The sequence below is a fragment of the Antedon bifida genome, chromosome 5 (assembly GCF_963402885.1).
Source record: "Antedon bifida chromosome 5, ecAntBifi1.1, whole genome shotgun sequence".
NCBI lineage: Eukaryota > Metazoa > Echinodermata > Crinoidea > Comatulida > Antedonidae > Antedon > Antedon bifida.
In genome coordinates this window covers 26898134-26925821 of record NC_136230.1, presented here as the reverse complement: position 1 = coordinate 26925821, position 27688 = coordinate 26898134, and the positions used below count along the sequence as shown (strand labels likewise).

Sequence of the window (27688 nt, the reverse complement as noted above, 5' to 3'; positions counted from 1 at the left end):
GAGTGTTGACCAATGTTTTACACGCCACAAAATATGTTAACGTTATTAATGTACAAGGCAATGCATATGTATATGCTGACTACGTATTATGCTTTAAGCAAATCGAAAGCCATGACCTATGTCTGTTTATGAGTGTTTTTTTTTATAGAAAATGTGACAAGAAATGTATTTTGTTGTTGTTCAGCACAGACATATTTCAGTAGCAAAATCGTGCATATCCAAATGCGTAAAAAATGATTGAGAATATTATCATTTTAAAAACAGTGAACAAAAAGCATAACGCCTATCACGATGATGTACGCATCAAACCAAATTGATTGATAAAGATGTTTAATTTACAATGATAGTGAATATACAGTTTTAAGCCTTCGCATGTACAAATATATTCGAGTCTCGGTTGGGGCGACTTTTTCTCATTCTCACAGATTTCCTCATCTTTATCGTTTCAAATTAATAAATTAAATTTCAGTATATCACCGGGCGGTTTAGAATTAATGTTCTTTGCCTCTTGTGTTTATATATATATATATATATATATATATATATATATAAAATATTATACCGTATGGTGGCTAGTTTACCGTTGACATGGAAATAAAGACATACATTGGTTGAAACATAAAATCTTAACATGACCGTATAATAATATATTTATTTATTTTTACAATGATATTTAATAAAGGCACAGGTACTTAAAAAAGGAGGATACGTTTTTTTCTTAAAACCAGAAATAAAATCAGCAAAATACAGCTTAAAATTAAGTAAATTACATTAATGCAGTATATTTAATCTCCTCCTCCTCCGTCAAGTCACTCTACATTTTGAAGTCAGGGTAACCGTCACAATCATGCCGATTGGTGTATTGTAGACATGCGCAGATCATACTGTTCGTATGGCGTGCTTTCAAATGTACAATACACCACACACCGCTACTCAGCTACCACTGATGTTTCTTATGGTGTCAATGACAATTTTAAAATTGTCGTGTGCCGCTGATCTAAGCGTCGTTGTTATATTTTACACGTTCAACAAACATAGAATGGATGTATACTCTCGCAAGCACTTCAAACTTTTGATTCATTTGTTTCAGTCTTTTTAATCATGTTGTATCCGTTTCGCAACTGCGACATCTGGCTAGGCGTCCTTGTTGCCCCCGTGGCGTTGGACGTCTTCGGGACAGATCCCGGGTCCGGGCGCCGTCTTGACATTAGGCATTTCTTGAGGAAGATGCTTCCTAGTTCCTTCCTGAAAACTGGACTTAAAGCGAAGTAAACAATCGTGTTAAAAACACAGTTAAATACGGCTATTCCTTCCACAATAGAATAAACAGAAACCTGGGTTTGAAACTTCTTGTCAACATCATAGTCAAAATGAAAGACTTGAGCGAGGTTGTATGCGTGCCATGGTGACCAGCATATACCGAAGGCTACCACAACCGTAATCAGCATTGGTATGGTTTTTTGTTTTCGGATCGACGTAATCTCTCGCTGCCGCTCGGAAGTGACGTAACCAGGTGGCGCCCTATGCAACCACAACTGAAGCGCAATACGCACGTATATGAATGACATGACCAACATAGGAACCAGGAACTCAAAAAAAGTGATGAAGACAAAATAAAACGGCATGGTAATGGGATGTACGTCGTCCCATATCTCGATACACATTGCGATGTCTCGTTCTATGTTGCAATCGTATGCTGTACCAACGCTGGCATAAAGAAGTGTTGGGAAACTAACGAGGAATGAGACTACCCAAATAAGGATTATGATAATCGTAAGAGTTGACTTTCTCATCCGAGGCCTCAGTGGATGAAAGATACCATGATATCTGAAAGAACAATATATAAAAAAACACATTACAATACTGTGATGACCTTGATAAGAACGGAAAAATTCCATAAATTACGATTGTACCGAAATGATTTCCGACTTTTCTCGACCGAGAACACTAAGATATCTTGATTTTCTAGATCTACAAATCTCAGGTCTTAACATCCGCGTTTAACTAAGATCACGATTCCCTAGGCCTAAAAAAATGTAGACGTTATGTAATTATTTAAACAAATTTTTTTTTTCATACACATCCAACAGCAAGCACAGCCTCGCCAACTACTGGATGGCTAAACTATTTTATAATTTTATAATTTATCGTGCTTATAAACTAAGTCTCATTGAGGATAGGAAGTGGAGTTGAAAGGGTCGTGAGTTACAACCCTGACACGAGGTCAGGATTGAACCCTGGACATTAGGATTGGAAGGCAAGCACGTTAACCACCAAGCTACAGCTCCACTACATTCTCCACTAAATATATTCTTTTTGTTTGTAGTGTATATAAGGAGGGTGGGGAGATAGTGACGCCGGGTCTATGTTGTCCCTTGATCAAATGGTACTTTGTTGTTTTATTTGATTTGATTTGTAATTGTACATACAATATTGATTGACAATTTTGAATTGAATTGAGTCACAGTATCACAAGAGAAGGTATAGTATTGATCTGAATTACACACACTATTAAAGGACAACTTGACCTTTTACTTGCTTACTTACCTTACAACTTGATATTTTAACAACGTATTAGGGATGTACATATGATTTTAGAACCATCATCGCGAGATTAAGGATATCGCCGCATGCGCTCGCCGTACAGCCGTCGCCGTAAATTGCTGTGACGTCACAGGTGCATCGCAAAATTTACGTCATGAGTTTTCTGGCAAAGTCTGGCAAATCGCGAACTTCTAGTAAACACACTTTGTAAAAAAATCGTAAAAAATATAAATGTTGATTTTTGTCATTGTTTCTTTTGCTTATCTGGACTCATTAAGTAGAGTTTGCGGTGCACCTGTTACGTCACAGCAATTTACGGCGACGGCTGTACGGCGAGCGCCGATATCCTTAATCTCGCGATGATGGTCCTGAAATCATATGTACATCCCTAATACGTTGTAAAAATATGGTCCTCGGTCAAGTTGTCCTTGATTGTTTAAAACCCTCTAATTAGTAATGGAATGTTTAATACTATACAGTGGTGGTACGATCTAAAATCGCTTGTGGAAAACAAGTTTTAATTACAATATATTTTCACTTTTGTTGTTTTAACTAGAATAAACAATGATGACAGTACATCTTTAACCTATTTAAAAACGCCTTGGGTCAGGAAATTATGAAATAAAATGAGATGATTGAAAAGTATTGTCACTCGTGTCTAGATATGTAATTGCCTTCTTATACAGAAAATGAATGACAAATGAGAAAAAAATAGTATCATTCAGTCTTTTGGCTGTCTTATAAAAAAATGGATATTTTGTGACAGAAGTTAATATCTGAAAAGTTTACGGTTAATTGATAAGTGTTTATGGTGTATAATACGTATGAAAGTAAGTAAGGTGTCAAGGAAAGACTTTAGGGCGGTGCAGAGGTGGTTCGTTGTAAGATTACACACGTAAAGATATTGTCACTCGTCTAGATACTTAATGACTAATACTAATCTTGCACAAACACTGAATGACAAATGAGAAAAAAAAGTCTTTCGGTTGTCTTCTAAGAAATGGAAATTTTGTGACAGAGAAATTAATATCTGAAAAGTTACAGATTTACGGTTAATTGATAAGTGTTTATATTACGTATGGAAGTAAGGTTTGAACAAATTAACACTATAATGCACAGTTTGCGCCCTAAAGTAAGAAGTTTGCGCGCTCACGTAAAGATATTCTATTCTTAATTTGAATGTACTATATTTCCCGTTCGGTTCCTAGTACTGAAATAAAAAAGAAGAAGAAGAAGTTTTTACTTCTTGCCGACATTTGACAGTAATTGTGGTACGCGACGCCGCCACAACATTTTTATTTTTTATTTATTTTATTTCCAAACTCAACCAACAGCAAAACGAAATTCGCCAATAACAGGAGGGTTAAAAAACACAACTAGTGATCAGCAACAATATATTAACCGATTTTTTTACGATTTCACATAATAAGTAGTTTTGTAATTATTATATCGATGATGGTGAACATGCCAAAATACGAATACATTTGATCAAAATGCGTCAAATTGAGATGGAATGATTCAATGGTGAATCATGCCAATATACGTCAATTTAGGGTGCTACGACACCAACATTTTGTGAATCGTGGAAACATTGACAAATAGAGGGCGCTGTTGTTTCGCCCATTACCAGAGCCATATGGCCAATTATTATTTTGGACATAATTTGGCCGAGTAGCCTACGTCTACAATTCCAGCTTTGTGACGACGTATGCAAAATGTATTGAAACTTCAAAACAAAAACACACTTGTGATTAAAGATCACATCGTACAACAGTTGCGTTCTTTAAGGCTAATGTTGATAGTAAATGTCTTTTCTAAATTAATTTACACGTCAAAATATTGATATTAACTTCGCAATAAAGTCTCTTCAACAAATCCATTTCAAGTACGTTAGTCATGACAAGAATAACACATCAAGTTCTTGATATTAGTGTAAATATTTGGGATTAGTTGTATTAAATCAAATTTGAAATGTAAGATGAAACGAAGACGTTACATCGACGTTTTTTCTTATTTTTTCGCTTTTTTATAAATTGTGTGTATAATTATACATATATATGACTTCCACTGATGAAGGGCTAGTGTTGCCCGAAAGCTCTGCTAACTTTTCTAGCTGTTTTACTTTATCGTTTTGATTTTAGCTTTTCACTTTTTTTTGTATCTCCATTGAGATCCAGCTACTGATACCAACAGCATTGTCATTTTTTTTAGTAATTTGTACGGTGACCTTTGTACAGTGTCACGGCAAATTAAAAAAAATATCACGGAAACTTTCAAAAAAAGCCACGGCAATTTGAAAAAAGCCACGGCAATTTGAAAAAAGCCACGGCAAATTAAAAATAAAACATCACGGCAAATTAAAAATAAAACATCGCGGCAATTTAACAAAAATACCACGGCAACTTAAAAATGAAACACCACGGCAAATTAGTATTGAAACACCGCGGCAAATTAGTAATGAAACACCACGGCAAATTACAGAATGCCACGGCGGAAGTGAGTTACCACGGCGGAAGTGAAACTTTGGAATCTTCGATTTTTTCTGAGGTAAGTAATTATGTAGTAGAAGAACACATTTTGAAAAGACACAAACAGGGTTTTCAAAGGGGTTCTACTCTATACACGTGACAGTGATAGTATGGGGCGCAACGTGTGTACAGACCTACTTTCTAGAAGACCACATAAAAACAGTAAGATAGTATGGGGCGCAACGTGTGTACAGACCTACTTTCTAGAAGACCACATAAAAACAGTAAGATAGTATGGGGCGTTACGTGTGTACAGACCTACTTTCTAGAAGACCACATAAAAACAGTAAGATAGTATGGGGCGTTACGTGTGTACAGACCTACTTTCTAGAAGACCACATAAAAACAGTAAGATAGTATGGGGCGCAATGTGTGTACATACCTACTTACTTTCTAGAAGACCACATAAAAACAGTAAGATAGTATGGGGCGCAATGTGTGTACAGACCTACTTTCTAGAAGACCACATAAAAACAGTAAAATAGTATGGGGCGCAACGTGTGTACAGACCTACTTTCTAGAAGACCACATAAAAACAGTAAGACTATGGGGCGCTTTTGATTGGGAAAGTTGAGGGGAAACGAAAAAGAGGAAGACAGAGACTCAGATGGATTGATGGTATAAGTGGTGCTGCGAACCGACCAATAATCAGTTGCTACAATGAAGCTCAAGATTGGCAAGAATGGAGACACCTCATCAGAATGGTCACGAGTACTCAGATATGAGTAGAACGACGAGATAGAGTATGGGGCGCAACGTGTGTACAGACCTACTTTGTAGACCAGATAAAAACAGTAAGATAGTATGGGACGCAACGTGTGTACAGACCTCTTTCTAGACCAGATAAAAACAGTAAACATGAATTACAGTATCATTAGATTATTTATGTACGTATGAAAATATATTGCGCCCCATACACGACATTATGATTAAACGATATTGTTAATAACATAAAAACGAACATAGATGACATATCCGTTTCACTGCAATGTACAATATAATCCAATAGCGTATATGAAGATGTTTTAGTAATCAATGTACAATGCAAAAATACAATATTCTACTTATTGGTAGTTTTCCAAATGTAAGCTTATAATTGAAAATATAACAATGGATAATGTGAATGATTATGATGCGTTAACAGGATAAACAGATATAAAGCTTGGTTCCCACTAGCGACGCAACATAACGCAACCTACGCAACATAAGAAAATGCCCTTCCAATAATTGTATTTGCCCCCCGCCTGCGTGAAATAAAACCTGCGAACTTTGCAGCACTGTTGCGTCGTCGGTTCCCACTTGTGATTACGCAATACATCACTGTGCGTCAATACGTCGCTGCGTTGCGTTCTAGTGGGAATTATGTCAGATAATAAAAAAAAACCCGAAACTAAAGCTTGGTTCACACTAGGACACAACGCAAGAACGTAAGCGCTGCGTAACGTAAGCGATTTGACCAATCACAAGCGATGGATTATTCAAATTGTCGCTTGTCATTGGTCAACTCGCTTGCGTTGCGTCTCTAGTGTGAACCACGCTTAAAGCTCCAGCATCGCAATGACACCGTAAAGCCTGTTTCCTGTCGACGTTATTCGATGCTATCGTTAACAATAATCGGCAATCTTCTACGTAAACATTAAAATGTTAACGATTTACAGGAAAAGGTACTCGCTATCGTTATCATTTTAACTTGATCGTTTTCAAAGGATCGTCGTTGAACTGTTAACGATCAACGACGATAGCGTCGAATAACGTCGACAGGAAAACAGGCTTAACGCAACGACGCAAACGTAAGAAAAATGCTCTTCTTATAATTTCACATCCCCCTATTACGCAGGATTTTTTTTTATAGTGGAAACTAAGCTTAATGCACATGGGTTCAGTGACACAAGCAGCAGACATAACAAGAATATATAAAAACAACCAAATAATATTACACTGTGCCTATGAGCAGTTTTGAATTTGCCTTAACAAGAAGACAGCTAATAAGAAAAACAAAATACAGAACTGATGATCTAGAAGACTTCAGACTAACAAGCTTTGGGCTAAAAAAAAAGAACGCAGCAAAAATACAAAAACAAGAGATTACACAAAGGTTTAAAATACAACTCTCTTGGTAAAAGACTCAGTCTTACGTGCATTTATATATCTCGTTTAACTTTAATTCAAACATGTCATTTTGATACCTTAAAGACTATTCATTACTTCTAAGCCAGACAAATTCATTTCTTTCTGATTTTATTTATTTTCCTAATGAATATCTGATACTAAACCTACGATGATATACGATATTACGTGTCGTGGTAAGTGTAAATAACAATTAAACGTGTTAAACCGTAGAAAAGGTATTAAAGATAATAGACTTCCATTTTTATCTGTGACTTATACATGTTTTATAACATCAGTCTTCTCAACATGTAGTGTCATTAATTTTATACTTTTCAATCACAAGTGACAAGATATAAGCAACATTTTATACGAGCAAATGTAAGTAATTTAACTACACCGTGATCTCAACTTTCTGCAGTCAAAAGTTTGACAAGAAACTCGTTTCTGGAATCTAATAATATGGAAATGGAAATATAATTGTGGTAAATCAGAAAAAGAAAGAAAAAAGTATTAGTTCTAAAAACGTTCTGCTTCTTGATATACTTCTGAAACATATCGGAGTTTAACGGAGTTATATCGTAGTTAACGACATCGGTGTTATCGTAGTAAACGACATCGGTGTTATATCGTAGTTATATCGTAGTTAATGACATCGGAGTTATATCGGTAGTTAATGACATCGGAGTTATATCGTAGTTATATCATAGTTAACGACATCGGAGTTACATCGTAGTTAATGACATCGGAGTTATATCGTAGATAACGACATCGGAGTTATATCGTCGTTAATGATATCGGTGTTATATCGTACTTATATCGTAGTTAGTGATATCGGAGTTATATCGTAGTTAACGACATCGGTGCTATATCGTAGTTAACGACATCGGAGTTATATCGTAGTTAATGTCATCGGAGTTAGGCTATATCGTAGTTAATGACATCGGAGTTATATCGTAGTTAACGACATCGGTGTTATATTAACGATAGAGAGTTCACTAAGTACATGAGCACTTTTGTTGTAACTGTGATATGATTCTAATTGCGTACTGTAACTCCATTCTATACACGCTTAACTCTGGTGCGTGTGAACACAGCTTAATATGAAATAGTGTATTACAGCAGTACGACCGATCGTCTGACCAAAGGCTAACATCATTTTCCCCCTTACATCTCTCTGTAATTGAACACAACCTGGATTAAAACATTATAATAAATGTCTTCATGAACACCGACAACGTAATTTATCAACAGGATTTGGAAAACATTCCAAGGCGGAGACTTGGATTTCTTTGTCATTTATTAAAATAAACTTCAATTAAATACAACACAGATGGATGAGAGCATCTGGAAATAAAATCCTTGCTTGAGACCAAAACATTGAATTCAAGTGAGTTGTTAATATCCTGCCAATGTCCATTTTATAAATATTTTTTCTTTAGAATAAGATGAGCTATGTTTTAGATCATTGCTCCTTGTATCGTTATATTGATTATCATCGACTACATATTGAATTGGACAGTGATGTTTTTTAAAACCAAAAGCTTAAGCAGAAACTTGGGTATTATTACCGTATAATCAATCAGACATGTCCGTTAGTGTTGTAAAGTAGTCCATTAAATTAATCACATCATTATGAGAAGTGGCTCTTTAAAAAACAAGGATAAGCGAGTCTTTTTTCAATTTCAACAATTTGATGACGTCGTACAAACATCTAAATACATTTTAAGCGAACTTCCTTGTTTAAAAAACCACGTGAATAGACAATTTACAACACAATAAATTCATCCTATGGTTAGGTTCTTAGTACATGCATGGTTAATATGACTGCCTTCTAAATTTCACAGGAGACTAGGTCCAAATTAATTAATCTAACACGAGTTTTCTTCGACCTATATTGTAACTTTTGTTTACTTGCATGAGAAGCGAGTCGTTTGCAAATTGTTTGAAATGAAAGACATTATATGTGAATTATTTCAGTATTCAATGTATTGTATCTGTTCCGGATAATAATGGTTCAACGACGTCGACACAGCGCAAGTGAGTTGACCAATCACAAGCGACAGTTCGGATGATCCATCGCGTCGTGATTGGTCAAAATTACTTGCGACGCGCTTACGTCCAATAGGGAACCGAGCTTTATATTAAAATACATTATTTCAGTTGAAGGTAAACAGATTAGTATAGACGCACCATTATAATTAGTAGAATGTGTTTATTGTCAATAAATACTAGTAATTTGCATTTGAATACTATACTAAACATTTTAAAAATACATTCCCTAATCATGTTAAATGTCACATTCCCTAATGTTATACTATTTGAGTTTGAACTTTAATTGACAGTTTATAATTGTGTTTAATAGGCCCATGGGGGTAAACAGTTTCAATGAAATACATGGCTTTAACATTTTATTAAATAGTGTTTATACAATACACTGAAGAAAGGTGTAGTGTAGTCTCGGTTCTATAGACTGTATTTTTACTTAATATTAGTAAACAGATATATATTTTGGCACATAATGCGTTTCATGCGTATAATCCTAAAAGAAAATAGAAAGGCCGAGTTCTAGACTAACATAAAGACAATAACTACAGACTTCGAGGATGTCTGATGTAGTGGCGTAATAATATTAGTACAATGACTTCATAGAGGTATCCTAAACAAAGTGTTAGGTTCAGGATAGAAGAATGGAGAATGGTGAAGAGGACATTTGCAACACAATAAGACTCACCCTATCCTATGATTACGGTTCTTGGTTAATATGACTGCCCTAATTTTCACAGGAGCTTTGGTTCAAATCAAACGGTTTTTCTCGACCTTATATATTGTAACTTTAGTTTATTTATTACTGCCAATCCAGACAAACAAGTAGCTAAAATGACTGCCTTCTAATTTTCACAGCAGCTTTGGTTAACTTTGATAAAACACGGTTTTTCTCGACCTTATATATTGTAACTTTTCTATTGCTTACATGCTTAGCCTATCAGTCCAGTTGTTCTGGCTGGTCAAACGAGGTAGCTAAACTATTATTAAGCACTAATAACTGGCAAAACCAGAACGACTATAAAAGGTTTATAAAACAGTCAATCGCTTTCCGATACAGGAAAGTTATAATAGCAACCACCTGCTTTACATCTCACGCAGAGGACGATCAGGATGATATCACATTTCGCGATAAACCAGTAATATTATTATGATTTACTACTTAAATTAGTACTGCTTTTGGCAACATTGTTAATTCAAAATGCATTAGTTATTTATTTTAATGTATTCAAGTTCTATTGTTATAATAATATAGACTAGAATTTATAAATAATCATATTGGTATTGATATCATAATGTTTTGTGAATCTTTTGTTTGAACAAGCATTGTTGTTATTGTCGAATTAATGTAAAAATTGCGGTGATTAAAGTTAATGGGACAATTTATTGCGTATACAAATTTGAAAAAGTTGATTTAAGAAGATTTAACAAGCGATGTCTTCATTCATATCGAATTAAACCCAGTACATAAAAATGAAACAGAAACATGAAGTAGTTATGGAAAAAGAGGTTTGATGGTTGTATTTGGTTTAGGAAAATTAACTGGCGAGATAACTGACGAGATAACTGGCGAAATAACTAGGACGCGGTGTCTTTAAAATGATAATAAAAATAATTGAATTGGTTGAGAAGGACGTTAAACGAACTTGGGGAAATATTATGCCTTACAGATGTATTGTCCCACAAAAACATAAAAATAAAGATTAATGAAATCAGACTTTGAATAGATTATTTTGTATTTTTAATAAAGTTAATCACTTTTAATCACAAGTAATGATTTTCACTTATAAAATGACAACATAAATGGTTAAATTTAACCAAAACCCATTGACTGGCAGCCAATTTGACTTTTGTTTTGCTTGAAATTACAGTTTTTTAGGTAAATAAATTTTTCTTCAATCCAATTTTTGGTCAAAGTGGATAACTATTAGGTGACCTTAAAATGGCATATTCAACAAAAAAATGTTAAGAATTATTTTTTCAGGGGGACAATACATCTTTACCTATTCAGGGAAACACATAATAAGAAGAGGGTATTTATTATTTGAGAAGAAAGTTTAGTTATATTGGAAAGGCGAAATAAACAAAAGTGAGAAGGAAGAAAGCGAAAAGGGCTGGTGCTCGACACCTAAAAGTAGAAACAAATTAAATGAGAAGATGATTCTATCATGGCGTTAGAGAAAAAAAAAACATTTTAAAGATGTATATATTGTCCCCTGAAAAAAATTATTATTAATTTTAATGTCACATAATATAGTTATTCACTTTGACCAAAAATTGGATCGAAAAATCATTGTTGTTTTCGTTTTTTCCCCCTGGAACAGAATAACTTCATTAAAACTGTAAAATGTGCTAAAAGTCTGATTTTATAAATTTTTATTTTTCATGATATTGGGGCACAATACATCTTTAATAGGCCTGTACTTAATTAGTGCATTACTAATAAGCCTACATGAAGACCGACTAAGGATTAAACAAAAAACGAAACCATACTTGCTACCAAGGTTGTTAGTGTTAATTGTCATCTGATTTTATACTTTTTTTGTTTGGACAAGTATATTTCGAATATTATTTTTGTATGGATTCATATTATTATATAAATGGAAAGAAGACTTAGTATCACCTAGTGTTCTAATGATGGTATAACTATCTGAATTTTATTTTTAACAAAGAAATACCAAATAAAAATACAAGGCAATTGTAATAATAATGATAGAATATTGCGCCAGTAGTATTGTATCTTGAATTTCGCTAAATAAATGAGTTTTTAAAATAATTTTAAATGAATCAAAGTTGGGTGAATGGTTGACAAAAGGTGGGAGTTTGTTTTAAAGGATGAAATAAAGGAAAAAGTGTGTTCATCTTAAGTCTTAAGTGCGGAAACAAACAATGATTTGTCAGAGGAGCGAAGACGACGAGGAACAAGTTGGGTTGTAAAAGAGAAAAACAAAAATGTTATACGTTAAAGATGTATTATCCCCCAAAAACATGAAAAATGAAGATTAATAAAATCAAACTTTGGATAGGTTATTCTGTAGTTTTAATAAAGTTAATCACTTTCGTAGAAAAAAAAATTGGGAAAAAATTAGTTTTTCACTTATATAATGACAAAATAAACGGTTAAATTCAACCAAAAACCATTGGCTGGCAGCCAATTTGATTATTTTTTTCTTTAAATTACTGATTTTTCAGGTAAATACATTTTTTTTCGGCCCAATTTTTAGTCAAAGAGGATAACTATTATGTGACATTAAAATGGCATATTCAACAACATAAATGAAACAAAATATTTTTTTAGGGGGACAATACATCTTTAAAGCAATTAGGCATTAAGGTCTTCAAATACATTGTTTAATGGAGAGCAAATGAAGGCGTCGTACATACATACATTTCTTCTTCGTGTTTATGATGGAATTATCTATTAGGCAAAATATTTTCGTCAGCTACAAAGCAACTATGATAATCAAAGTCTTTCTTCGTCTTAAGCTCTGTCTACACTATAAAACTTTATGCGAAAAAAATGTGATGTGCTCATATTGACATGATGATGTCATATCACTACCATATTTGGGCACACTTGCTTTGTCAAACCAATTTTATAGTGTAGACAGAGCTTTACACGATTTTGTCCCCTTTCTTAATCATTTGTTATTGTCTCTCTGAGGCGACAACATTCAGGCGGTCTCAGGTTAAGAATATATTCTTGGAACTGAGACGTATTTCAACGAAGTTTGTCTCAGCTGAAAGGAGCTAGCCGGCAGCAGTTTAACCCGGACACGGAACGAGCATTTTTGACGCGCGATAACACACTTACCAGAAAGACGACGAGAAGAATCATTCGACATTTAAAGCAAAGACGACATAACATGAAAATAACATAATAATATGGAAATAATATTCTAAACATCATTATTTCAGTCTTGATCTCCCCTGGGGGTCTGTCTATCACATAAAATATCTTGATACACCCAGTATATTATCCGATAATAAGTGTCAGTCACATTTATAATAATGCAAGCGCTTCTCGTCAAATTGCCTCATCTAACTTACTTCTAATTATAAAATAGCTTTTAAACACTTCATTTTCATGTAGTGAGTTTTATGTTAACAGTTATCGGCGATAAATCAAATAAAATGGTATGTTCCACCACAGGCACGACTCAGTTTGCAAGTAAGCCGTTGAGTGCTATGCTGAAAATCTAAATAACATATTTAATCCATTTTTATGTGAAATTTCCTGACCTTCATGTCGGATAACCTCAACAATTATTAATCGGAAACTTATCGACAAATATTGGGGCAAACTAAATATTATACCTCGCACCTCTGTGTGTATGTTACAAAAACAATCTTAACCAACATTGAATGATTCTGGTTCCACAACTATTGAAATTATATTATTAAAACTATATAGTATATAGGCCTACTAACACGGACATTGTAAATAATAAATTACATAATCTTATATGACTTACCGTAGTTCAAACCTATAACTAGCCGATTCTCGGTACTGTATTTGTTTCATATAGGCAAATTCCGTGATACAGGATCACATGTATTTAATATTATAACGTCTGTATCATAGATACTAACCAACCTTTAACGAAACCTTTCACGATACAGGCGCCATATGTGATTAACACATGTGATGCTGTATTACGAAGTTTGCCAATGACATGAATGAAATGTTGAGACAGCCATGATACGGGTGTTCTACTATCTTGTCAATCATGTTTAATATGTCTCAATACCTATTTTTTTAAATATTTTTTTATTCACAGTACTCATTGTTGTGGTTAATATATACACAATATTATTTTAATAACATCTTTAATCAATATGTTGTGTGATGATACAGATGTAAGGGAAAAATCCATGGCCCATAAAACGATTGTAAAAATCAACCCGAACAAAGTAAGAATTTCCACCACATTTACAAATTTGGTTCAATAATACATAAAAAAAAACAGTGAATAAAATGGCCATCTACTGTACCTTCATTGTGAAGTTTAGATAATTATAAAATGCGAATAGAAAATCAATGTCATATAAAATTTTATACATAAAAAAATATGTTCAATAAAATTTGTGATCAATAAACACGACTAAAAATGTTGAAAGAAAAAAATGGAAAAAGTAGGTCAATGTTATTTTTTTATGTATTTTGGATTCCCGATAAATCGTGCAGTCTCCATGGTAACTACAAATTTTAGTAAAGATAACAATATTTAATTACCACTAATAAATAATATAGGCATACAAGATGGCAAATAATACATACATCTGACAAGAAACATACCCGACTAGAAATCATAACTTGGTATGAGATCTGGACAAGCAAGTTGGATCAGGGGCGGAACTAGTCTGGATTTTGACTTAATATTAGTAAAAAGATTTTTTTTTGTCTTGTGTGAGTTATTCTCACGTTCATTTAAATTCTCAGTGATGAATATATTATATACATATAAGTACATTTGTGACAATTAAAAGTGTTTAAAGTAGTTAAAATACAGGTATATTTACATAATAAGATACTTGAATTCAGTATTATTTTAGATACGATGTTAATTAAAATGTAAAAATATAAAATGGCGGTAAAATACATGATTAAATCTTATTTGTGTTCTTATTTGTGATAAATATTTTGTCACATATGGCGTTTCATACGTATACTACTTGAGCTTCAGACAAAAATCGAAACGTCGACTGGTGGACTAACATAAAAAAGACAATAAATACAGACTTGGGGCAAGTCTAGGGCGGAACCAGCAAGAATAATAATGGGAGGGGTTCGGGTCTTTCTAGAGTTTTTGATTAACCATTTGTGATTTATCACTGTCGTCACCAACATTTTACATCATAACTGGTTACGTCACTAATTAACTATACTACTAAGATGTAATTCCCCGCTCGCGATGTTTCACGTACTTAAAATAGACAACGTAAAGCTGAATTCACACTCCGTAACGCTACACTATCAAAACAAATGTGATATGCCCAAATATGGTAGTGATATGACATCATCATGTCCATACATGGGCACATCACATTTTTGTCACATAAAGTTTGATAGAAAAATTATAGTCGCATTGTTTTGGATATCTCCCACCCCCTTCATCAGGTTATAATTGACCAATTAAATCGGTAGGATGAGACTTTTTAAAACAAAAACAAATATATTCGCTCCTTGTTCCCTCCAGTATAATGCAGTACAACCGCAAGGGAAGTAGATAATTTATTTTTCTATTTTGTCGATGATTTGACTTTTTTCTTGATATTGATGTCGATAACTTCAGGATTAGAATTGCTTTGTTATTATTTTGTTTTTCCGTTAATGTTTTAACTTTGTATGAGAAAAAGCACCATTATTTCCACTTGATTTGTAGACGAAATAAAGTTATCTTATCAGTGTAGACAGGGCTTAACACAAAATGGAAGACTGTTTCGTGTTGGTAAATAATGTAAAAGCAAACATACAGAATTGAACGGCGCCGTGTTCCATTTCAAGGTGTAAATGTAGCTTTAGTTACGCCAAGATGTAAGCCTTCCATACCTTTAAGTGACACATTTTTAGGGCATCAAATAACATATCTCCCAAACTACATTACGTTAATTCAAGTAGCATTCAACGTTCGTATGATTAATATAACGCACATTATATCATGTGATTCGTAAACTTCTTCTATGTACTCCAAGTTACGAGTAGGTGCTTACAAGTACTGTAGTAGAATCATTATGATTATTATAATTATCATAATCGTTGGACTTAGTGATTGATTGATTTAGTATTGCATTGACGGGAACATACGATTCTCTAAGCGTACCGTATCCAACTATTGGTCACATGAATTGGTGTATGACGATTGTATTTAGGATAAGGCTTAATACACCTCATACGGTATTAAGTGGACACTTTCTCGTAAACGAAGAACAAAACTAAACACAATGGACCAACAAATAGATAAATAGTACTCAAAACTTTTTCTTAATTCAATGATTTTGATTAGGCCAGAAAATATAATTGCTTTTTAATTTAAAAAAGCTCAGACACTGTTGCTTCATTTTCGCCAGGTTTGGTAATATAAAAATATAATATAATACGTAAATACATTGGATAATTCACGATCATATATCATAAGATAGCCTAGGTTCATCACACATTCACCTGTCTCCTCAAGCACTTTGTAACGCCTACAAAAACATCTATTATATTTGTATGTATGTGTGTGGGTTTGTGCTTTATTTCTGTATAGACTAATAGCTATGTACGGCAAATGGCCAGAAAACAAAACAAAAGGGCGGTTCGATAATTATAGTATATTATAAGGATAATTATTTAATATCGTAGTTTGTATACAGTGTGTAAGGATATGTAGTAGAAACAGTCCCATATAAGGTAATTACATTTAGTTAAACAATCATGTTATCTGCCACTAATTATACATATTTTCAATCAATCAATCAATCGTTCGATTTATATTTTCAATATTATATCATAATTTTGTGGGGTTTCATTAAGCACTCAACAAAAATATAAATATTTTTCAATCCGGGTCATAAGAAAATAGTCGTAATTAGAGGTATAAGTCATTAGAGGAAACTTAAATTGTATCTATGTTGAAAAATAATGTACAAAGCTCTGTCTACACTATCAAAACTAGTTTGATAAAAAAAAGTTTGATGTGTTCAAATATGTTAGTGATATGACGTCATCGTATCCATATATGGGCACATCCATTTTTTTGTCACTATAAAGCTCTGTCTACACTATCAAAGTAGTTTTTAAAAAAAACGTGTGATGTGCCCAAATATGGTAGTGATGTGCTCAAATATGGTAGTGCTATGACATAATCATGTCCATATATGGGCACATCACATTTTATTGTCGCATAAAGTTTGATAGTGTAGACAGAGCTTTAAGTTTGAAAGGTGTCACAGATAGACAGATAAATTAACATTTGCACTATATATTACTTCAAAATAGGCCTACATTTCAAATTGTTATTCAAAATGCTAACAAAAATATCACTACATATTTAGGGATAGATTTACTAGCTAATCACAATTTAGGTCATTCCTGTAAAATGTTAAATCTTTGATTAGCAGTAATTGGTTACACATTCCCCCCGGGATTTAATCCCAGGATGAATAGTTTCAAATTATTAACTCGTCCATGATGACCGAATTTCATGGAAAACGTTCAATAAAAAGAATGCAATTTCTTCATTCATGCTGTAATATACTTCGCACCCACCATGGGAAACCATAAACCCGTAATGAAACATACAAAATGTTATGAGCACATTACCCTGAACAGCAATAATGTATACAAGAAGTAATAAAATAATTCTTTATTTCAAATAAACAATAAACATAACAATATAACATTACAATCATCCCAGGTCACATCTTGGAGGAAAAAGCATATGCAGGGCAAAACAAGGAAACAAAAACACTTAAAATAAGAAGGTAAAAATAGTTAGGTATAATGGCTATTAATGTAAATCCAAACTAGCGGCTTTCCTCAGCTCTGATTGGCTGGAAGTTTTTCCGACAAAATATATGAACGGACGCTTCTTGCCGTTGTTAAAGTCGTCCGTTAGTGATTTACAGGTCATTCAATTCGAATCTGATTTTTTTTTTAATGTACCGATAGTTGGTAAAACTTACATTTACATCATATTTCTACATGTGACTCCCCGACGCAGTTATACTACCTTGGTGATTTGGAACTGATAGGTTCGAATCCGATTTTGTTTAATGTACCGATATTTGGTAAAACTTACATTTACATCATATTTCTACACGTGACTCCCCGACGCAGTCATACTGCCTTGGTGAGTTGGAACTGATAGGTTCGAATCCGATTTTGTTTAATGTACCGATATTTGGTAAAACTTACATTTACATCATATTTCTGCATGTGACTCCCCGACGCAGTCATACTACCTTGGTGAGTTGGAACTGATAGGTTCGAATCCGATTTTGTTTAATGTACCGATATTTGGTAAAACTTACATTTACATCATATTTCTACATGTGACTCCCCGACGCAGTCATACTACCTTGGTGAGTTAGAATTCATAGGTTCGAATCCGATTTTTTTTTCCAAATTATTCGGCAACATTACGTCATATTTCTATATACGTAATTCCATTACATAGACCTACTTTGAACTACTACAAATTATTATCACTATGAGTTTACCTAACATGAAGCTATAAGGATTTTTTTTTTATTCTGAATTTGTTCTGTATATTTTGCTAATGTGCACTGTGAAAATAAAATTCAATAATACCACAATCTGCTAAGTGACCACGGCTTAGAGTTCGCTATAATATTAATAATTTTTCAAAAGATCAAATGCTTTTTTAATAATCATAATTTCGACATGACAGAATTTAATGTAAAAATTCTTATTAAATTACGCTTTCGGCGGCCATACGTGGTTGAGGCATTTCACCATAACTTGCGTCATCATCGCGTCACCATCAGACGCAGAAACTGACCATCAAACACGTTAGTTTTCAAATTTAGCAGCTGTACTGTAATTGTTTGTTTGTCTATATTATATGCATTGATGTTTTTAATACCGTAAGCAAATATTTTGTGAATATACGGGAGCAACAACCTTAGAACTGTGACTGTCTTTACGTCTCAAAAATCAACTTTACCGATGTTAAGCTCTGTCTACACTAGTTTGACCAAAAAAAGTGTGAAGTGCCACATCAATATCTTGTCACTATAATTAAACAGCTCTGTATCACTTTCAAACTAGTTTAACAAAAAAAGTGTGATGTGCCCAAATAATGGTAGTGAAATGTCCAAATATGGTAGTGATATGCTCAAATATGGTAGTGATATGATGTCATCACAGACGTGAAACTAGAATTACAATATCATATGATTAAATAAAATATCTTGTCTCCTAATCAAAAAGCAAATCAACAAGCTTCACATATACAATATGAAATATTCTTTTTATGGTTAAAAAAACAAAATATCTGTTAAGTAATTTACTCTCCTTTGGGAGATCCCTATTCAGAGACACATTCCCGTGAAAAAATAAAGGGGAAATATGGTATTAACATTTCGGCAAACCTTTATTCAGAAAACACCTCTATTAAAGGGACATTTTGTCGGGTCCCCTTAACATAGTTCTATTATATATTCTATATATTCTATTCCACCGTTTAGGCTTATAGGCCTAACAGCATAGTAGCCCTCATTTGGGAAATCCCTATTCAGGGACACATTTCCGTGAAAAATAAAGGAGAATGGTATTAATATTTCGGCAAACCATCTATTCAGAGGAGACACCTCTATTAAAGAGACACTATGTCGGGTTCCCTTATTACGGTTCTATTATATTTGATTATTAATCAAAATATTCCATTGTTAAGAAGATACTTTATTAGTAAGTCCCTCGATTGAATTGATAATTTATTCTAATTTATGTATATATTCATTGTTAATTTACATAAAGATTATAGTATGACAAGACAATCATTAACAATAACAGGCATCATTTACCGCGGCGTCACTAAACACAATACTCAGTAACCAGTATTTTTAATTCGATCAACTGTATGCCGACAGTTATTGAATTATTAAATAATAATAATATTCTGATACAATTGTTGAGTATACTTTGTAAAAATTATTCATAATTTTATTATCATAATAATAATAATATACAACATTTATATAGCGCCCTTTTCATGAATAAGCATGCTCAAAGGCGCTTAACAAATAGTTCATTCTTAGCGCATATAAGCAAGCTCTCAATGCGCTGTAAGGTGTGCGCTGCACATTATTACCCCGGTCATTTTTTGGATCAAACACGCATGGAAACATACTCCCATAATAATGCAGATAAATGCAGCGCAAAGTTGTGTCTTGATCTAACCGGTACCCATTTATACACTTGGGTGGAGAGAGGCAAATGTAATTAAAGTGTTTTGCCTAAGAATACAAGCAATGGGGCATGAATTAGATTCGAATCACGATCTCACTCCACTGCGCCACACGCCCCTACATTATTAATGTATTCCATGTTCTTTCTTTTCCAGCGTTTTAATTATGCTGTATTAACATGATTAAATCTAGCACGGATTTACTTTTAATAACTAAAATTATAAATCAATAATCCCGTCGGATTTGGTTTGAAATTCAATATTTTTGAGAAATTAATATCTGAAAACCAATGTTGTTTGTAACCATGGAGACTTATTTTCACTCATAGCAATTATTTAACTAATAAAACCATAAATTATACTTATAACACTATCAAACTAGTTTGACATAAAAGTGTGAGGTTCCCAAATGGTAGTGATATGGCCAAATATGGTAGTGATATGACATCATCATGTCCATATTGGCACATCACATTTTATCGTCACATAAAGTTTGATATAGTTTAGACAGAGCTTAAGAAGCCCAATTTCTGGAAGTCAGTGGATTTTTAAATGGGTTGTTATATTAAGTGTTAAGTGTTAATTTATTTGTATTTTATAAGCAAAGTATTTTTTTTTTCGGCGAGCACAAAAGTAAATAACTTGATTAAAATTACAAATGGCATATTAAATGTATGATTTTATTTATTTTTAATATTTTGGGGAAGAGTAGGCCTATTATTTAAATTAGACGATGCTTACTTTTCAACGATGAACAGGCTCATTATATATTTGTTTGATTAACATATGATACTGTGAGTGTCAATAGTTTACTAACAGCTATTACTGCATTCGTTTCACATTGAAACTCATTTAACAGATTATTTTTGTAGATATATGGAATCCTCATTCAAGTCTTTTGGGGGTCAGGCAAAAGTAACCAGTAATACCCTTAATGGCGTAGAGCATCAGCTGTAGTATATTGTGTGCGTAAGCGGTTATTTAATAAAGTAAACAAGGGAATCCGGTGCACTTTGTGTTCATCAGTATGAGTGAATTCTAAGGTGTAAAGGTGAAGTATTTAGCATGATGCTGGCAAAGGGGATTTAATTTGTAAGGAAAGAAGTACTGTACTGTGATAGTACAGATGCATAAGCGTCGTAAATGTACCGGTAAACCGTTCCCATTGGAACGCAAGGACATAAGCGCTCCGCAAACAATTTGACCAATCACAACGCGATGGATCATCCAAACTGTCGCTTGTGATTGGTCAACTCACTTGCGGTGCGCCTACGTCGTTGCGTGAGGAACCAAAAGTAACCAAGGACCGTTAGATTCATGTGAATATAGTGGAAGACATGTCACCGAATGGAAAAAACACAATTCACATTTATTATATCATAGCTTTGTCTTTAGGCCGGGGCTCTCCTACCCTGGGCCCGAGTACAAGAACGCTTGGACTCAAGAACGGACAAAATAATTGCATCCTGGGCCTATATTGATTCCAATTAATATTACTATTTGAATGATTAATAACGAAGTAGGCCTATTACAGAATGTCCTGATTTATGGGTTGTACGCATGGTTTCCAGTAGTAGGCTACATTATCGCTCAGAGTTTTGAAATTATTGGGAAGGACTGTTTACGGGTGACAGCATCATCATCCAGAACATGAATGGATATGCCAAGGTAATAGTACAGCTGCTGTAAAGGATGGTGGACAGCTGAGTATTTTTATAAGATGATTAAACTGTCATTGTATGCTTTATTGTTTTAAATTCTTTATTACTAAACTGATGATATGGGCCTGGCTGATCTAAGAGATGAACATAATACGAGTATCTCCTCAGCCAACAAACTGCTTACTCCTAAACTAAACTCATTTTCCAACGTCAAAACATTAGGAAAACAATGACAAAATCTTTAAAATTACCAGGGGTCTTTGAAAATCATGATATCGGTTAAGAACATCCTAGTGTGACCAGACGAAGATCACGGTTATCACATAATCGGAACATAGTGTGAACAAGGCCTACATGAAAGACATACGTCTAAACGTTAGGATAGTAGTACCACGTGATAAGTATAGCCATAATGTATTATTTTCTTACATTACCGTTAAAGCCCTTAATAGAGAAGAGTGAACAAACGAATTCTTAGACTAAAGTCTAAAAACACCCGATTCCCAGTGCTGTATCTCCACAACTATCTATTTCCGATGTAGGCCCTATAATAGGAATATCTGGTACAGCATTTCATTTATATCACATGTGGTGCCTGTATCATGTAAGGTTAGGTTAAGGGTTATATAATTATTACTATATACATGTGAAACACAATGTTCTTTAATACTTCGAAAATAGATACAGTACCGAGAATCGGCTGTTAAATTATACAAAATGGGTTAATCCATAACAGCAACATCCCAGTATGAACGCAATCTAAGCAGCGTTCGCATATGATGTATACTTCTAACGGTTAGCCAACGTTAGCAAAAAAAAAACAGACTTTAATCAACATTAATGCTATCTCAAGTGAATTCGGCTATGTACATAAAATGAAAAGCACCTATTCAAGATTGTTCAATCCTTTTCTCCTTGATTGTTTCATTATAACTTGATTATACTTTACGTGATGGAATTATCCACTCTGCATCATCATATACTCTGTTTTATCGATTGCTGTATATGAGTTTGTAAAGCCGCCTAATTTCACACTAATTGTATAATTAAAAGCCTGTCAATGAGTGTCATATTTTAATGATATCTGTCTGAATTCTGTTTTAAATTAGTTTGTAAGAATAATCATTTATAGCAACGATCATGCGCATAATGTTTTGATCATTTCATTAGTACTCATCCTAATGAGAGCAAAAGCATGAGGGCTGGTATCGGGAGAGAAACTGGACTGGTAGTTAAGACAAGGTACAGAACCACTGCACTACAGTTAAAAAGGCATACAACATACTACAATTTTTCTCGTAATTGAATCTTAATAAAAGGATAGGAACTATACATAACGGTATTGAGACTGGAAATTCCATCTTTAAACTGATAGTTTAAATAAGCAGGCAACCGTGTGTTTATTTAGTCATAAACAAGAGAAACACTCTAATATTATTATGAGTATCAAATAACATCAAAGATAAATTCCAAAACTAATAGTACATCCATTCTAACTAATTGACACATATTTACTTTTATGAATCGTGACTATAATAGTATGCCGGGAGTTACAATGATTCGAAGTGCAATTTGAAATAGTATTATTTAAACATGTGATTTCACAAAGCATTAGTGATAAAGCGTCATATAGTTTACGCGCGCGTGCATACGTCGATAATGATGGGTGCGCATTCATACGTTTATAAGAATTGGACGCACGTGTATACGTTGCTAAATGGGGTGCGTGTGCATACGTTGATAATAAAAGAGCGCGCGTGTATACGTTGATACAATGGGCGTGCATAAATACGTTGATAAATGCGGTGCGCGTAGATACGCTGATAATGACGCGTACACGTGCATAAGTTAATAATAATGGGTCCGCGTGATTACGTTGCTTATAATGGGCGCGCGTTAATACCTTGATAATAATGGGCGCGCGTTAATACGTTGATAATAAATAATGGGACGTGCAAGCATAAGTTGATAATTGGGCATGTGTGTCAAATGTGTGCTTCTTCAGTGTTCCTGATGAAAAACCACATACCGTGTTTATCTGGTTTAGGGCCTACTGAAAGTGGTCTCAAATTGGAGGCAAGGTTGTGAATCCATTCTATGTTTTGAGAACACGTTACAAATGAGTGAATCGTGAATTAAATTAATCAAGGATGATCAAAGAACTGAACACGTAGTCGTCTTTTTCTTTCAGTAATTACTCAGAGTGGAATCTACTTGTTTATCATAGCTGTTAACGCTCTTACGCAAAAGGCGACAAGCCAGGTCTAGCTAAAGTCGGGTATATGGTCTTCATTAGGAAGACTTTCTTAGGCGGAAATGAATTACTATCATGATGAAAGAAATATCGTTTAGGGCAACACCCATAATCTTAACAGACTAAACTTGCGAGAAACGTACGCAACAAAAAATGAAACTAGAATTTAGTAGTACAAGCGAGTCTTACCTGTCTATGGAGATAACCAGCAACGTGTTGACAGATGCGAACATCGATATCATCATCACAGTGTTCATGATTTTACAAAGAACTTGTCCAAATATCCAGTGTTCTGTGAGTTTCAAATGGAAGTTAAAAGGTGCGCACCAGATGGCGAGCAGAAGATCCGAGAATGCTAAATTTGCAATCAGTAGGTTCGTCACACTCCGTAAACGACGTCTCGAAAGGATGATGATGATCAAAAAACTGTTTCCAATTCCACAAACAAATATTATCAAAACGTAGAGAGTGACAATGATGAGTTTTATAATCAAATTATGTTTCCCATAAAGAGAGTGACATGGAATATCATCATGACTATAATTGGAAAGGTACGAATCGTTGAATAGGTAACTCGACACAGAGTACTCGTAAGACCTACTGCTCTCCATATCCTTCAAGTAGTCAGTGCTTTATTGAGTTAAAGACATGGAGATGTATTCTGCTTCATGCAACCTTTGAATATGCACAGACCTAAGTGATAAGAATAATTCAAGCACTTAAGTCACACCACCAGACACCAGATTAGTTTTACCATGGAAAATTAAAATTACTCTTCCCTATAGTTTTACTTGATACAGCATATAACAACACCTTTTAAACAAACCCAATAGTTTACATGTTCAATTTGATATTGATACATGGTATGTAAAAATAATTGAAAATGTGTAAAAAGCTAAATTAAAATGCAAGGAATGTGAAATCAAAACCCATCCGTTATTATATTATTTACTCTGGGGAAAAAAAATTTGATTTTATCAAAATTAAGATTTGAAAAATACAACTAAAATTAAACAATTTCCTATATCAAATTTCCTATACCTTAAACATTTGAAATAATAATTAGAAATGTCAGTCTACCGTATTATTAGAGATGACGTGTGTAATACAAATCTTCTCCCTTTGTTGTGTTTTCCCTTAGTTTTGTATTAACAAATGGTGTTACACTGTATATGTTCACACACGTTTTTCGTTCTACAGACTATAGTTACGTACTTATGAAGTATAATTATACATTAAGTATCGAGCATTATAATTAGACAACTATCACTTTGTCTAAACAATCATTCGAATTTGGAAAATTAAATACAACTAAAATTCGTTATTCTTTCTACAGGCTATAGATACTTATATATGAGGTATAATTATACATTAAGTATCGAGCATTACAATAAACAAATCGCTTTGTCTAAACAATCATTCGGTATTGGAAAATTAAAAAATAAAATAATAATTGCAAAAATACTGTAGTACCATTTTATATCAATATTGATATCAATTATAGACATAAACATTTATTTTTCATAATGAAGTAATATATAGTAAGTAATATATTTTATACTACAACTAGACTACAAAAATAACTAATACTAATAATAATGTTTTCTTAAATAATCACATACTTACAAAGTTTCGGGTAAATCCAATGTTATTCCATTACAAGTGCGGTGAAACAAGCAATACACGCTTGAAACCAACGACATCAACAATGCCTGCACGTTGTGAATTTCCGGCGTATTTAAACATCATCACGGTATAAAGCAGTGTACGCATGCGCATAGTTTTAACCAATCAACTCATCTGACGGCCGGACACAGAACTTAATCATTGACCGCGCGCTGTAAGTTTATAATAACCATTTGTTAAAACCATTCATTTTAACCGCAAGTTATTTCATAGTATGTCGTTGCCAATTTTAATATTATATTAAAATGATTTTAATTTTTTCGCAAAATTCTCTCGAGAGATTAAAATACCGAGTATTCATATCGTACCGTTATAAGTTTTCGATATAATGAAAGTTGGCTGGCTCTGTCGATAGTGACTTTAAAATATTAGATTGATTCAAGATCAGATAAAAAGTAATAAAATACTAATTTAGACTATAAAAATATTTACTACTGCCGACAATTAATAATTTGTTATTAAAAACCGTATTGATAACTTGATTGATAGCTTGCATGCATGCTTGTTGTTGTAACTAAACTTTCATGACGAAATAAATAAATGAAAATAATGTTTGCGAATGTAGAACCTTTTTTTGGGGGCACCTCTAATAAGGGGACACTTTCCCATGAACAAACGAGTGGTGATACATTATTGTTTTAGCACTATATGCCTATACGGACAACAGCAATTCGAAGACAACCTCATTAAGGGGACAACATGGTGGTTAAGAAAGATTACGGTATATAGCGGGTTAGGTTAAGTATATTTAGGAAGTAGGGCGGCTATTTAGTACAGTATAGATATCATAACTTATTCATGATTTCAGCCTGAGATGTCTGTAAATACAGGTTTCAATTATTATCATCAGATACCTTGGCTAGCACTGTATTTAACACAGAAGTGAACTATAGTATTCGAAATAAAGCCGATTGATATTATATAATATCATTAAGACTAATAATAATTATCAATAGGAATCACCATTATGTGTGCTAATTAAGACAGCGAGTGTTATAAATAATGACGTCATTATGTTAATTTACTTACCCAAATCTCGCTTCAAGTACTTTGTGACACGGGTTTTATTCATATCACTTTCTAAACCTGAATATCGGAACACATCATTTCCTTGTTAGTTGAGTTAGATGCGCATCTGTAAACAAAAAGTAAAGTTACCATTCAGATTTGCCATATGTATTTTTCGAGTAAATGTCAATAGCTAAATTATTTTACTGCCTTAAGATATAAATTTCCTACTTAAAAAACTAAATGATTTAAAAATACAGTAACCGCTCCTTTGGAGACACCCATGTAAGCTTGGTTCCCACTTGACGTAATTTGATCAATCACAAACGATGGATTATTCGAACTGTCGCTTGTCATTGGTCAACTCGCTTGCGTTGCCCTTACGACCACCATGCGCTGAGTCTTAGTAGGAACTAAGCTTAAGGGGAAACTATCAAGTGAAACAAACTGCAGAGGGCAAATGTGTTTTAACATTACAGCCAATATTCAAGGGATAGCCCTACTAAGGGGACACTTTGTTAGGTACCGAATATTTCCCTTTAAAGGGTCATACACCTATCTGAATAATTATGTATTAATGCCACTGTTTGTGTTGAAAAACAACTTTAATCTACGCCTAAAAGTAGTAATGGTCAACATAACTGTTCTTCATTTATCTATAACATTTCCAATGTTTGGTTTTCACTTTTATATTAATGGGAAGCAAGACATATACGCTTAATCCAATTTGAATTTCAAGAATTGTCTTAACGTCTCCAAGAGACGGTCAACGTGCTTAGGTGCAGTACTCTAGAACATTGTGTTGTTCAAGCACTATTCTTTTTGTGTCTGAATGTGATGTGAACATTAAGCTATAATGCCATTTAGTTTATTTTATTCCATTTATTGGTTTTCTCCTCGAAACAGAGGAACTCTCTCACAACGAGAGGTTCGACTCAT

The 27688-nt window shown here is 33.6% G+C and overlaps 1 protein-coding gene across 2 annotated transcripts; it reads right to left on the bottom strand.

Moving 5' to 3' along the window:
* Positions 1 to 485: 485 nt before the first annotated feature.
* LOC144842786 (prokineticin receptor 2-like) lies at positions 486 to 25815 on the bottom strand. 2 transcript variants are annotated; one of them, XM_078699322.1, is made up of 3 exons: positions 25682 to 25815; positions 24245 to 24748; positions 486 to 1827 (listed from the first exon to the last, which is right to left on the bottom strand). In XM_078699322.1, exons 2-3 carry the CDS (start codon positions 24664 to 24666, stop codon positions 1065 to 1067), a joined length of 1185 nt encoding a protein of 394 aa, XP_078555448.1. In that variant the 5' UTR covers positions 24667 to 24748; positions 25682 to 25815; the 3' UTR covers positions 486 to 1064. The 2 variants fall into 2 exon arrangements, with proteins under 2 accessions (XP_078555448.1, XP_078555449.1); XM_078699323.1 differs by having other exon boundaries at positions 25678 to 25702.
* Between the last annotated feature and the right edge of the window lie 1873 nt (positions 25816 to 27688).

Bases quoted from the DNA above. Each gene is read 5' to 3' on its own strand.
- LOC144842786 (XM_078699322.1), bottom strand. From the start codon at position 24,666: ATGGAGAGCAGTAGGTCTTACGAGTACTCTGTGTCGAGTTACCTATTC. The intron at 1,828-24,244 runs GTAAGACTCGCT...TTGTTCTTTCAG, and splicing joins CTGGTTATCTCCATAGACAG to ATATCATGGTATCTTTCATC.